This window comes from Sparus aurata, chromosome 13 (assembly GCF_900880675.1).
Source record: "Sparus aurata chromosome 13, fSpaAur1.1, whole genome shotgun sequence".
Classification (NCBI taxonomy): domain Eukaryota; kingdom Metazoa; phylum Chordata; class Actinopteri; order Spariformes; family Sparidae; genus Sparus; species Sparus aurata.
This window is the reverse complement of record NC_044199.1, coordinates 23,143,086-23,156,442: the sequence shown is the minus strand read 5'-3', so window position 1 is coordinate 23,156,442 and position 13,357 is coordinate 23,143,086. Positions and strand designations below refer to the sequence as shown.

The window sequence follows — 13,357 nt, the reverse complement described above, 5'->3', positions numbered from 1 at the left end:
GAACTTACAGAGCCAATCCCGTTACAAGCTTTTATCTCACAAACTGGGGGAGAAATCCCGTCTAGGAATCCTTTGTTGTTATTTGCAAGAGAAACCTGGCAAGCAGCACATCGTCTTATTCGCATAAACCCTTCTTTTACTAGAAAGTCATCCCTATGGCATAACAAATTATTGAAAGTGGATAAAAAAACTCTCTATCGGAGACCATGGGTTGAAGCAGGGATTATTTTTATTGGAGATGTTTTTGAGGGAGACGATTTTATGTCCTTTACACAACTGGTAACTAAATACAGAATCCCTAAACAAGACTTTTGGAAATATTTGCAATTAAGAAGCTGTATATTGTCTGCACAACGTGAATTCCCCCTGTTACTTCAAACAGAGTTACAAAAACTAGTACAGGGCAACCAAGGGGCTAAGGGTGGTGCATCGAAATTTTACAGTCTTATGAGACAATCTCACCCACCAAAGCTGGAGGTTCTCAAGAGAGCATGGGATGAGGATCTACAGGGTGAGATATCTGGGGAGCAGTGGGAGGAAATAACCAGATCCTGGTATAAGATATCTAGAGAAATACAGACCCGTCTAATTGCATATAAAATCATACATAGACTTTATTGGAGTCCTTGTAAAATGGCGAGATTAAAGCTCTGTGATTCTGAGTTATGCTGGAGGTGTGAGAGGAGTAGGGGAACACTTTTACACATGTTGTATGAATGTGAAAAGACACAAAACTTATGGGAAAATATAATATTATTCATTAACAAAGTATTCGGGATGGATTTATCTCAGAGCCCTGCCCTGTGTATTTTGGGTATAGTAACAGAGGGAGTAGAGTTATCACTCCAGCAAACTCTATGGTGTAGATTGGCCCTTACTACTGGGTGTAGGATTGTTTTAAGACAATGGAAAACAAAAAATATTTTACAATTTAATGAATGGTTGGAAGAAATGAACAAAATAGCCAGTTATGAACAACTGATTTTCAGACTGAACAATAAGGAGGAAGTATTTATGAAAATACGGGGTCCTTACATGAGGCTTGTACGAGATGGATGATTAGAGGGGCAGTGGAGATGAATCTCTATTAGATGGGAGCTGTGTCTTGACTGTGACAAAAGTATCATGTGTTGTGGGGCGGGGACTGTGGGGGTGAGAGTCGGGAGAGATGGTGGAGGTGTCAACCCTGTGTATGTAGATATAATTATTTGTATGTCTGGATTAATTTACTTCATGTAATCTAATTGTCTATTTTTTTTTTTTTTTTTTGTGTTTTGTTTTGGTTTGTTTTGTTGTTGTTGTTTGTGTTGCCTTTCATGTCATGTTGGTATGTTCTTGACGTTGTTCATGTATGTTGGTCTTTTTGTTGTACTGTTAAAAAGCAATAAAAAGTGAATTACAAAAAAAAAATACCTGCATACTCACTTAAGATTTTGTCTGACTGAGTGGTTCCCTCTTTCTCACTGCTGACTGCATATACTACTTTAATAAGCCCTTGCGCTTTACATGCTCTGAAGCCTAGGATAGGGGGGCCATTACAGTTCACTACATAGAACTTCTGGATGGTTGATCTCTCTTTATACCTCCCTTCTATATTGCAGTAGCCTTTCACTTCAAGTGAGTGTCCCCCATAGCCTGTTAACCTATGATCTGGGGCTTTTAACTGTGTTTTGGGCATGAGTGTGGCAAAGGCAGTGGCAGGGATTATGCTGGCTTGAGCTCCAGTATCCAGCTTGAACTTCAGCTGTCGGTTCTGTGGTCCCAGTCCGATGTCTGCAGATGCACTTTCCTCTTCCACTTCCTCTGCAGTAATAGTTTCCACATACAGCTCAGAATCATAGTCCTCATCGACCTCTTCAGCGGTGTGAACGTTCTTGTATCTCACTCTACTCTGAGTCTGAGGCTTCGTTTTACACACTCTCACTCTCAATATCACATTTTCATTACATATTATGACCTAATGGGTGCAGGAGTTACAGGTAAGAAGGCTTGCAAGCAAGTACAGGTAAAACTCGAAAAATCTGAAATAAAGGCTTGAAATATCTTGCTTTGCACATAATGAGTCTACATAATATTAGTTTCACCTTTTAAGTTGAATTACTGAAATAAATGAACTTTTGCACGATATTCTTATTTTTCGAGTTTCACCTGTAATCACGGTTTGAGAGCATGGACACAATGTAAAGTGACAATGCAACATACAATAAGTAAAGTTTAAACATACTAGTGGTTTGTTGAAATATACATTCCCAACATTTATTTTGCTTATTGGGTTGTCAGGAGTATTTAAGCTTGATAAAAGAAGCTGTTCCCTAGCCTGGCAGTACAACAGAGAATACTAATGCCTCTGTGGCAGGGGTGGGTGTAGTCTTTTAGTATCAATAGTACAATCATTCTTTGTAAATACTGCACTTTATAGATATTCTTATGGAGCTTGGGGGTGTGCTGGAAGTTACTATAGTCGTCAGTGAAGGAATACAGTAATTGCCACCAGGATGCTATGTTGGGCTTTAAAAAAAGTGTATTTTTTCCCTGTATGATGATGAAGAAACAGGAATGACTCTTAAAGCCATTTTTCATATTTATTCCATACATGTCAGTATCGGTTTTCACAGCCTAAATACATTGTCCTGCTTGTTAAATGAAACCAAGAGCCATATCACAAGAAAACACCACGTGATCACTCTGCTTCATAGAACAGCAGAAATCTGGCGTGTCTGTGCATATAAATGTGGATTAGGACTTTTTTTCTTTTTTTCAAAATGTAGACTTTATTGTCAACAACAATACAAAAACAAAAATCTGTATATACAACACTACTATGGCCTTCTCATGTTATCCTCTTTGGTTTCACTGCTGACCTGATTATTTAAAAAGGGACAAAAGGCATGAGAAAACAATGGAGTAGGTGTTTTTCAGTGTTGACCTACTGGATTCATGTAATGTAATTTTACAACCATTCATCAATACAAGTATACCACTGTAATTCTGACAATGCTGGATGAAGAAAAGTGCTATACTGGTAACTTCTAATTAATGTGACAGGTACTGTGCTGTGAAAATGAATTTCCCCTTGGAATCATAAAGTTAGGTTTCCAAATAATGTAGTAAAGTAAAAAAATGGAATGTCATAACTTTGCTACAGTTTGGAAAACTGGTATCAAAGAGACAATCACAGGGTCAACTAGTGTATGTTTCCTTCAAGTTAACATTTGTGAACAGCCAACACTATTTATATCTGAAGCATTTGAAAAAGGCAATTTCAGTCGCTTTTTTCCTGCTTCTTCTTCAAATGTATTATACCCTTATGAGCCACAACACCAGAACACCCTAAATGGCAATGGTGCTCCTCAATGGAGGTGCAACTTCCACGAGGTCAATGTGCACTGATACATCTCACACTGCTCAGGAATGACCCAGGGAAGGTCACAAAGAGCTCAAGAAATCTAACTGGCATCTACATTCTCAAGATCCCAATCCAATCAAACATCTTTTCCATGCAGGAGCATGCATCCTCAATAGGTCAGCGCCTATCAAGGCTTGGACACTGGTGTCTGGCACCAGGGCATTGGTAGCGGGTCCTTTGTGTCCTGTGGTGAGGTGGGATCTCCATTGATTGGAATGGTGCCACATTCCAAATATACTGTAGTCTATCAGATTTGGAAGTGAGGACTTTGGAGACCATGTTGACACCATGAGCTCTTTGCTACCTCCCTTGGGTCATCCTGAGCAAGTTTTGCAGTGTGGTGCACTGTCCTGATGCTGACACCACTGCAATCTGGGAGTTCCATTGCCATGAGGGAGTGTACTATGTCTGCAACACTGTTTAGGTAGGTGGGGTGTATCAAGTGGCATCTATACAAAATCAAGAGCATTTCACTGTAATGAGATGACAAATGGTGGGCACTTCACCTGTTAGACCCTTTAGTGTTGTGGTTGATTGGTGTTAATCTGTCTTGGCAATAATCACAATTAACAGATTTTAGGTTGATGTGATACATTGATGCTTATTTTGTTAATTTATTTATGTACTGTTCTATACTGTTTTTCGATTTGGGTCATTCCTCACACAGGTGAGCTGAAAATAATAAAATAATAATAATACAGCAGAGAATGAGCTCAGATACTGCATAGCCTTATTTACTGTCATGTAACTCTCCCAACAAAGTACCTATTAAACACTTGATGATGATTCCGCACAGTCTTAAATTAATTATTTTGCATGCTGCAGCATTGCCAGCCAGGTAGGTTGCAAACAGAATATAAATACATCAAAAACACAAAAAACTGAATTCAGACCTGGCATCAGTAAAGTTCTTCAAAAATCAAAACAGCAAATATTAAATATACTTCAAAAGCATGGTCTGAAACTAGAGAGGATGTTACAGGAACTGTAGAGCAGTGAAAACATGAAAAACAATGTAGTGTACTTAACTATGCAAATCCCAGGTAAACAAATTTGTTTTAAAACCTGCTCAAAAAAAGAAACTTTATATTTGAACACACTTTTGCATTTCTTACAAGTTGTCCTTTTAGATAACTTCTTGCTTTACAGTTCTTCAAACATAAAGGGATTAAAAAATTTCTCCCGAGACTGTTAAAAAGTACCAATTTACATTGGTGTTTTTGTATGTCATAACGCTCCATTTGCTGATGTCCAATTTACATTAACACAATGTAGTTTAAAACACAGCAAGTTTGATTTTTGGTGTCACAGTTACAGTAAACTGCATTTATAGAAATCATTCACAGTTCCAGTTCCTCATTTAATATCATGTCTATAACTAAATATTTAGACAATCAATTTGCCAGTGTTTAAAATCCAGAGAACAAATGTTGAGGTTATCTTCTGAAAAGTCTGAGGACAGTTTCGTTGGGGTCATACAGCAGTGAAACTTCTTTGTCTTTGAGCACAGCAGAACAAAGGCTTTTCAACACAGAGCACATGAACAGAAAAAAAAAAAAAAATGGTATGCTCAGCCAAGGCACACATATAACAATTTATGTTAAATAGGCTATTAGACATGCACAGAACAAACAACCCAAACCAAAAAATTGTAAAGAGAAAACAAAGCAACAAAAATGAAACAAAACACAAAAAAACTACCATACAGCCTCACAGAATTACTCAAAACAAACAAACAAAAAACAGGGAGCATTCTCCAGTAACACAAAACCAAATGACACAGATAGACGAGTCAGCCTCAGTGCAGACATCATATAGTGGGGTGGAAAGCCGGTTGTGGGAAGGACTTGGTGGAAAAGTACTCTGATTGTTGATGCCTGATAGAGCGCGTCAGCAGCCAGCTGGGAGTCCATATTTGTTGCTTCCAACTGCTTCTTCAACCCAAAGACATGTAGTCATTAATAATCATTTCAGTAATGAAAATAATTTGAACATGATGACCGGAAAAGTACCTTAATGCAAACACATTACAGTCATGTTTATCTTGAAGGGTAGTTCCACTTTATTACAACCTATATCTTTATTCCCTTTATTTTGGCAATCAGTCCAATCAAATATGACAACATTGTATTCTTCAAAGTAGGGCTGCAACTAATGATTATTTTTTCGATTAGTCGATTAGTCATGATTATTTTGGCAGCATCTGTTTCTACTTTGGTTTTACCTCATATTCTCAGAGCAAATTAAAAACCCATGAAACATGCATTTGAAAACATAATATTTTGAAACACAACTGGATTTTTAATATGTCAACTGAACTAATTAATACTAATTATTACAGTTTTTAATTTATTACATATCTTACAAATGAATTATTATGTTATAAATCATTGCATTAAGTGGAGGTTTACTATTCAGTGTTTTATCCAATTTATATTATTACTGTTTAATGACTTAATATCCTACACATGAATTATTACTGATCTCGCTGCTGTCAGACAGAAACCTCTTATTTGCAAATTGACTTATTTTTTTAGAATCATTTTACTGGCCACCCTTCACATCTGTACACATTATTAGCCAATGAATGTATTAAAGAGCTTGTCTCCAGCCGGCCTCTTGTCTGATGACACATGGGGCAGCACAACCACACTTGTTGTCATTCGAGATCTGTTGCATTTTTAATAACTATGAACTTTAATAAATCACTTTTTGGTTGCACACTAATGGATGAGTCTTAAAAATGCAAATCCATTTCAGTTTGATTTGCTTGTAGGTTTGTAGGCTATTTTTTTTAATAACTCAAAATAATGACTGTATTTCCAGCTACAAAACGCAAATCTCTCTCCTCCCTCCATTGTTGTTTGTGTCGCTGCTTGGTGTAACACGTGAGTTCACCTCATGCTGAAAACGTGACCTTTCACACACGTGACATCACTCCTCGAGACACAAGAGGAAAGCAAAATTCATAGGAAAATGACAGAATAATAGTAACGCACAGTGACTTGAGTAAGTAACTTTAATCTGATTACTGGTTTGGAAATATTAACGCGGTAGATTACTCGTTACGGGCCAGGACTCAACGTGCACGGGTCGGGTCGGGTTTGATGTTTTTGGGCTCGATCTGAGCTCTACTACAGAGTCACACGTAAATTTAATGTCATATATTGAAGATGGGAGGTTATCGCCTGAAAATGTTCCCAAACTTTGGACTTGTTTGGTTTCGCTTTCCTGCTCTCCTCAACATGTTCTGCCATCATTCATATTGTTCTTCTTCTGCGGAACCGTCTTCTTCTTCTATGCCACACTGTGGTGCGCATTCTAGTAGCGGTGTTAAAGCGATTTGCTCCAGCTCAAATCTTTTTTTTTTAAAATGATGATAAATAATAATAACAATTAAAACTGCAAGCAGTGATGAACGGGCCCTCGCAGGCCGCGCGTGTCGGGCTGCGGCGTTGTCAGACTGCGCGCTCACCTTTTACAAGCATGTCATGACGGGGAGAAAACAAGCAGTGAACGTCATGTCAATCGGATGATGTTTGTCTGACTTCCTGTGTCCAGTGGGTGGCGCTATGGATATGACACAGTATTGATGCACAGATCTATTCATGGCGACTCCATCTAGATTCCTGAGAGATTTGGCCAAGATAGGAAATTGTATGAAGAAGTTATTAGGACTCGATGCTTCATGATGAAGGATTTTTATGGCGGGCACCGCCACGGCCAGCAGGTATGACGTAGGATAAAGATATCCATTTCATCTTCAAGGTCAGAGGATCATACTGAGTGACTTTGAAGTCGGTGGTGTTACATCTGTAGGAGGATATAATTTAAGTATGAACACTGGACACTTATGAGCAGTTTGGTGTGGATAGGAAATTGTATGTTAAAGTTATAAAGCCTTGATGTTTGACCGCGAGGGGAAAAAATGGTTTCCACCGCCCCGCCCACTAAAGTATGTCGCAGCTGAATGATTTCCATAACTTTTGTTCTTCAAGGCATGAAGATGATAATTGAGTTAATGTGAAGACTGTGGTGTTTAAGCTCTAGGACAAGATAATGTTCAAAGTAGGCATGATTTGGACAAAAATGCCGCCACACATCAAAATGGCTGACTTCCTGTTGGAGTGACAGTATCGGTCCAAGAGGGTTTTTTGTGCGTCTGGTCATGAGGAATCTGTGTATTGAATTTCTTTCTTCTACGCACTAGTGGGAGGCAGGGCTGAACATTAGGGGGCGCTACAGAGCCCGCAGGTCACGACCACGCCCCACAGATCTGTTCAGGGCGACTCCCTCTGCATTCCTGAGAGATTTGGCCAAGATAGGAAATTGTATGAAGAAGTTACGAGGACATGATGCTTTACGGCGAAGGATTTGAATTGACCGCTCCACTGCGGCCAGCAGGTGTGACGTAGAATAAAGATTTCCATAACTTTTAATCTTCAAGGTCAGAGGATGATACTGAGTGACTTTGAAGTCGTGGTGTTACATCTGTAGGAGGAGATAATTTAAGTACGAAGATGGGCAATATTTCAAAATGGCGGCCAAAAGCAAAATGGCCGACTTAGTATTGATGCTGAGATTTATTTGGGGAGACAGCCTCTACACTTATGAGCAGTTTGGTGTGGATAGGAAATTGTATGTTGAAGTTAAGAGCCTTGAGGCTTGACGGCGTGAGGAAAAAATGGTTTCCACCGCCCCGCCCACTAAAGTTTGACGCAGCTGAATGATTTCCATAACTTTTGTTCTTCAAGGCATGAAGAAGATAACTGAGTTAATTTGAAGACTGTGGTGTTTAAGCTCTAGGACAAGATAGTTTTTAAAGTAGGCATGAATTTGGGAAAAATGCCGCCACACATCAAAATGGCTGACTTCCTGTTGGAGTGACAGTATGTGCCCCCCAGACTTTTTTGTGCGTCTGGTCATGAGGAATCTGCGTATCGAATTTCGTTTGTCTACACGCATGTGGAAGGCAGGGAAGAACATTAGGGGGCGCTACAGAGCCTGCAGGTCATGACCACGCCCAGTGACAATGCAGGATCGTAATTTTCGCCGGATGTGACGTATATTCCAAATTTGGTGAGTTTTTGGGTATGTTCAGGCATCCAAAACTGCAGTCAAACTTGGAGAAGAAAATTTCTTTCCTTCCAATTACAATAGGGACCTCGCAGGTCCTCCTGCTCAGGCCCTAATAATAAACTAGAACTGCAAGCAGTTATGAACGGGGGCCAAGCCCCCCCCCGCTTGACTCGGACCCAGCGCACCGCAGAGCCCACAGAAGTTGGCCCAAGGATGACGGGCTCGGGGCAAAAGTGAAGACACAGGCCAACGTCTGAGCCGTGGTATTCGCTGTAATGGGAAGTGCACTGGAAGTGCAAAAGACTGAATGTGTGCCAATTTGGATTTGTTGTAATAAGCCACGCCCACATTGACCAGTCATGACCACCTTCAAGATTTGGCCTCAGGATTGGACATATATCATACCGACCAAATTACGTAAAAATCGGTATAGTTGTCAAGAGATATAAACTTCCCATCTTTTTAGCGCCCACTAGTGGCCAAAATTCGCCAAATTCGGCTCATCCCTTCCCAGTGTCATGGCAACCAAAGAACTCAAATTTGGTGTTAATAACATTAAGTCTGACCAAGATATCAAACAGTTTACATTTTTATAGCTAGCTAGAGAAATTTGTTCGTTATTATTTCCAAATTTTTTGACTGAGCAAAATTCTTTTGATAACTTTAGATCAGGTCCAGCTGAGTGTACGTGCCAAGTTTCACGCAGATCGGACAAAATCCCAAGGAGGAGTTCGAAAAAGTAGGTTTTCCAGTTTTTGAGATTAACGAAAAAACTTTCTAACCGGAAGTGGGCGTGGCCAATCTCAAAGTGATTCAGCTCCATTCAGGGAATGTGGGGATACAAGGTTTTTGAATATGCGACATATGGTGTGGGAGTTACAGGCAAAAACGTGTTGGCCTAGATTATAGCGCCCCCTGCAGGCGGATATATGTAGTTTTTTGTGTCTGAGATATTCGCAGGAGTCTGGACCAACCCTCCAAATTGCACCACCCTCCCTTGCATGGTTTAGCCTGCAGCACCACTTTTAGCCGGAGAAAAATAAAAATAAAAATCTTTACAATTACAATAGGCTTCCTAGCACCGCTGGTCCTAGGAAACACCCCCTAATAAATACGACGCGTCGACGCACACATTTCATGTCGACAAATTTTTATCGTCGACGTAATCGATTACGTCGACTAATCGTTGCAGCCCTACTTCAAAGTAACTGCTGAGATATAGGAAGATGGAGACATCACAATTACGACAAAGTCAAAGTAGAAATAACAACTCCTGTTCCTGAGCTACAGCATTGAATAATGGTGGTCTATTCCATTTATCCTTGATTCCACGTGGATATCTGTGCCAAGTTTAAATTAATGCATTCAAGAGGTTCTTGAAATAGCAACTTCAGAAGAATGCCTCCGGCCACAGCTGTTGCCAGCATAGAGGAGTTAAAAACTCCAAGCACCAGATACACAATCAAGGTCAAAAGTTTACCAATGATGAGTTCCAAGGATTTCTACAAGTGTCATTTTTCTAATTCTACTGCATTATGCATAATTGCACCGTAAGATTATCAGATTAAACAAACAGCGTAGTCACTCATTGCCTCTTTTGTGTCAATTTTTAGATAATATGCCCATTCAACTAACAAAATCAATGAGCACATTTTATCCATGTTAACTAAATTTGTGGTTCCAACTGGAGGAAAGAAATCTAATGGGGTTTCAATATGATAAATGGGAAGAAAAAGGATAGTCTTTGTTTGATAGGAGATGTGGTAGCAACAACTTATCTAAACCATTTTATTGTGAGGTAATACTGAGATTGAGCACACTGGAAGTGTCAGTAATAACCCCTCATTACAGAGGAAAGTCTGAGGTTAAAGGCACTCATGAAACACAACACTCATGAAACACAACATGAAACTTTGCTTGTAGTATCACCAGGGTCTCTACACATGAAAACGAGCATTGAGAACATTGTTTGTGTACACAGAGTTTATTAAAAAGGGAGTTTTTGGACAACTCACGTTAGGAGATGTTTCCTCCGCTCGCCACCGTCCTGATACTAGTGGTGATACTATGAGCAAAGTTTCATGTTGTGTCGAGCCTCCTTAGTGTTTTAAAAATAGCAATTTTGATGCTAGCATAAGAGTGCTCCAGCGCTCCATTGAAAATGAGCTTGCCTGAAAACGAAAATACGGTTAACATCTCTTTCGTCATAATTATGCTTTTACACAAAGGTTTGACTCATATACATTCACAAAAAAAGCCTAGGTTGCATTTTGGCGAGAGTTTTGCTTTAACAATGTCACCATGTCATGAGATCTCAGCAATTAATTTGTGGGGATCTACTGGATCTGATAATGGCCAAACCAATAAAAACCTATAAAAATAACGTACGTTGTGGCAGGGCTCTAGCCTGTGACCAAAGTGGTGCAGTGCACAGGATAGAATTTTATGTGGCCCAATGTGGGAGAAACAACACCCTGCAGAGTTAGAGAGCCCTGCAGTTTTGGACGCAGCAGTTCCAGACCCACAGATCCAGTCAGCCCTCTGTCAATGCTTTGATAACCTTACACAGTGGTTAGCTTAATATTTTGAAACTACATTAGCTGATGTACTATAAACTGGGTAAGTTGTACTTTGTCACACATCACATCACTACATCACTTACATTAGCACACCTTGCAAGAATTGTAGCTGTTGGTGTCATTTTCTTCAGCCCAAAATAAGCAAGCCTTATTAATAAAGCCAGTTGGCAAAATTGTATGATGGATGCTGTTCATGTCTAGTGTGAAACCAAAAGTCAATGGTGACTTATTTTAAGTTACTAGTTAACTCATGTCACATACATAACTTGTATATAGTACATACATAACTTAGTTACATAAATTATGTAGCTATTTTAAGCCAAACCACGATATTTTTTATTTTGTTTTATATTCTTGTAAGTATTTCTGTTGTCTAAACTTAACCAAACTGGGATAGATGATGAAGGGCCGGGGAGCCTGTCACTGGTACAGTCCAATGGTCAAGCTGTGTTGGGAGCGGTGATACATGTCACTTTGGGAGTCAGTGGCAATTGACCTCATCCAATGTTAGGTATGAGGATGTGTTGAATCGTGTGCTGGTTCAACCAAATGAGAAAGTTGGTAGCACCCAGGCTTGGGGAGTAACGGACTACATGTAACGGCGTTACGTAATTAGGATACAAAAAAGCAGTAACTGTATTCCGTTACAGTTACAGAAAAAAAAGACGTAATCAGATTACAGGTACATCTGGAAAAAAAATGGGATTATTAGTTGGATTACAATTAAAATATATGATGATGAATGATGAATAAATGTGAATGAATTACTACAGTTCACTACAAGTCAGTCACAACGACGCTCTGCTCTCAGGTGAAGCCAGGCGGCTCATTATGGACTCGAGCGCTAGAGAAAAAAAACATTAGTTAGCCTGCTAACCAGGCTCGGGCTGTCATTGTTTCAACTACTGCTGCTGTTGCTGCTGTTGCTGCTGCTACTAGGTACTACTACTGGGTCTGTGGGTGGTGCTGCTGGTGACCGGGATGGTACGTGTTTAGGTTTTTTGGTAGTTTTGAAGTCTCATTTTGGTTCGCTCCCGTTTGCCCTGTTAAAATAAAGACATTACATTGTTAATACAAACTCAACACTTCCTGTGTCCGTCTCAAATTAAAAGTCTTGTAGCATAAATAGCTCAGTAGGCTTTTATTGTGAAACATTTGCACGGACTTCATCGTGGAAAACTCGTTGACTTTCGAGGGCCCCATGGACACTTGAGATGTAGCTACTGCCACCTTGTGAGGCTTGTACGTAATAAAATTGCCTGAAAAACCTGCAGTGACTGAAATGGGTCACTAACACTTTAGATCACAACAAGGTATTAAAATAGCATGATTATATTAGGAAATTGTATGGGTAATTTTGGGGGACAAATAAGTGACACACATCCTATAGGTGGGGGTGTTTTACTACTGCTATTACTAGAAATAGGCCTAGTAGTTACAATAACACTAATAATAATTACTACCATTATTATTGTTATTATTATTATTATTATTATTGTAATATGTGATGTAATTCTTGAATACAGCTGAATAGTAAGTAGGCAAGGAATAAAACTGAATAAATCTAACACACCTTACAATTAATTAAATTTTTAATTTGCTTTATGTGTTCCTCAGAGGAAGTCTTTATTTGCATGTGTATTGAGGTAATCCAAAAGTAACTTAAAGTAATCAAGTTACATTACTTTAATATTGTGGTACTTGGATTACGTTACTGACTACATTTTTTAACAGGTAATTAGTAACTGTATCGGACTACATTTTTAAAGTAACCCTCCCAACCCTGGTAGCACCAAACATTAGTCCGGAGCCCTGTGTGGTATACTAATAGCAACATGTATAATGACATTTAACTTTTTCGGAATTTGCACTTGAATTTAATTGTAACGTCATTAGACTGCCTTCGTGTCTATGTATATCAAAAATGCCAATTCTTACCTCTTTTATTCCATGTAGTACAACCGAAGCACTGTTAAACACTGTGGTTGTTCTCCTCTAATTTCTTGCTCTCCTCAGGTGTTCCCTCCTCCTTCTCATTCGTTTTCCAGCTCCCTTGTCTGTGGTGAATACACAATTACAAAATTGTGATGCACCTCTAAAGAATAACATTCTCACCCTACTACAGTCAGCCACTCCCCAGAAGGTTGCAAACTCATCTTTTCAGTATGCACATACCTTGTTAAAACTCTCTCCTTTAAACTTATACCTGCCTCTGCTGTATTTCCATCTGATATGTGCTCTGAAAACCTCCCACCCTAAATCCTCAGCTGAATATCAGTTATTTGACATATGT

The 13,357-nt window shown here is 39.3% G+C and overlaps 1 protein-coding gene across 2 annotated transcripts in view; it reads right to left on the bottom strand.

Annotated features, from left to right (window-relative positions):
* Positions 1-211: 211 nt before the first annotated feature.
* Positions 212-13,357, bottom strand: part of alcama (activated leukocyte cell adhesion molecule a) — a 92,173-nt gene continuing 79,027 nt past the window's right edge. Inside the window, exons 15-16 of one of the 2 annotated variants that reach the window (XM_030438515.1) lie at positions 13,003-13,121; positions 212-5,340 (exon numbers count right to left, since the gene is read on the bottom strand). In XM_030438515.1, coding sequence (XP_030294375.1) covers positions 13,037-13,121 — 85 coding nt within the window. In that variant the 3' untranslated portion in view covers positions 212-5,340; positions 13,003-13,036. The remainder of the gene's footprint in view (positions 5,341-13,002; positions 13,122-13,357) is intronic. The other variant, XM_030438516.1, reaches the window with a different exon arrangement.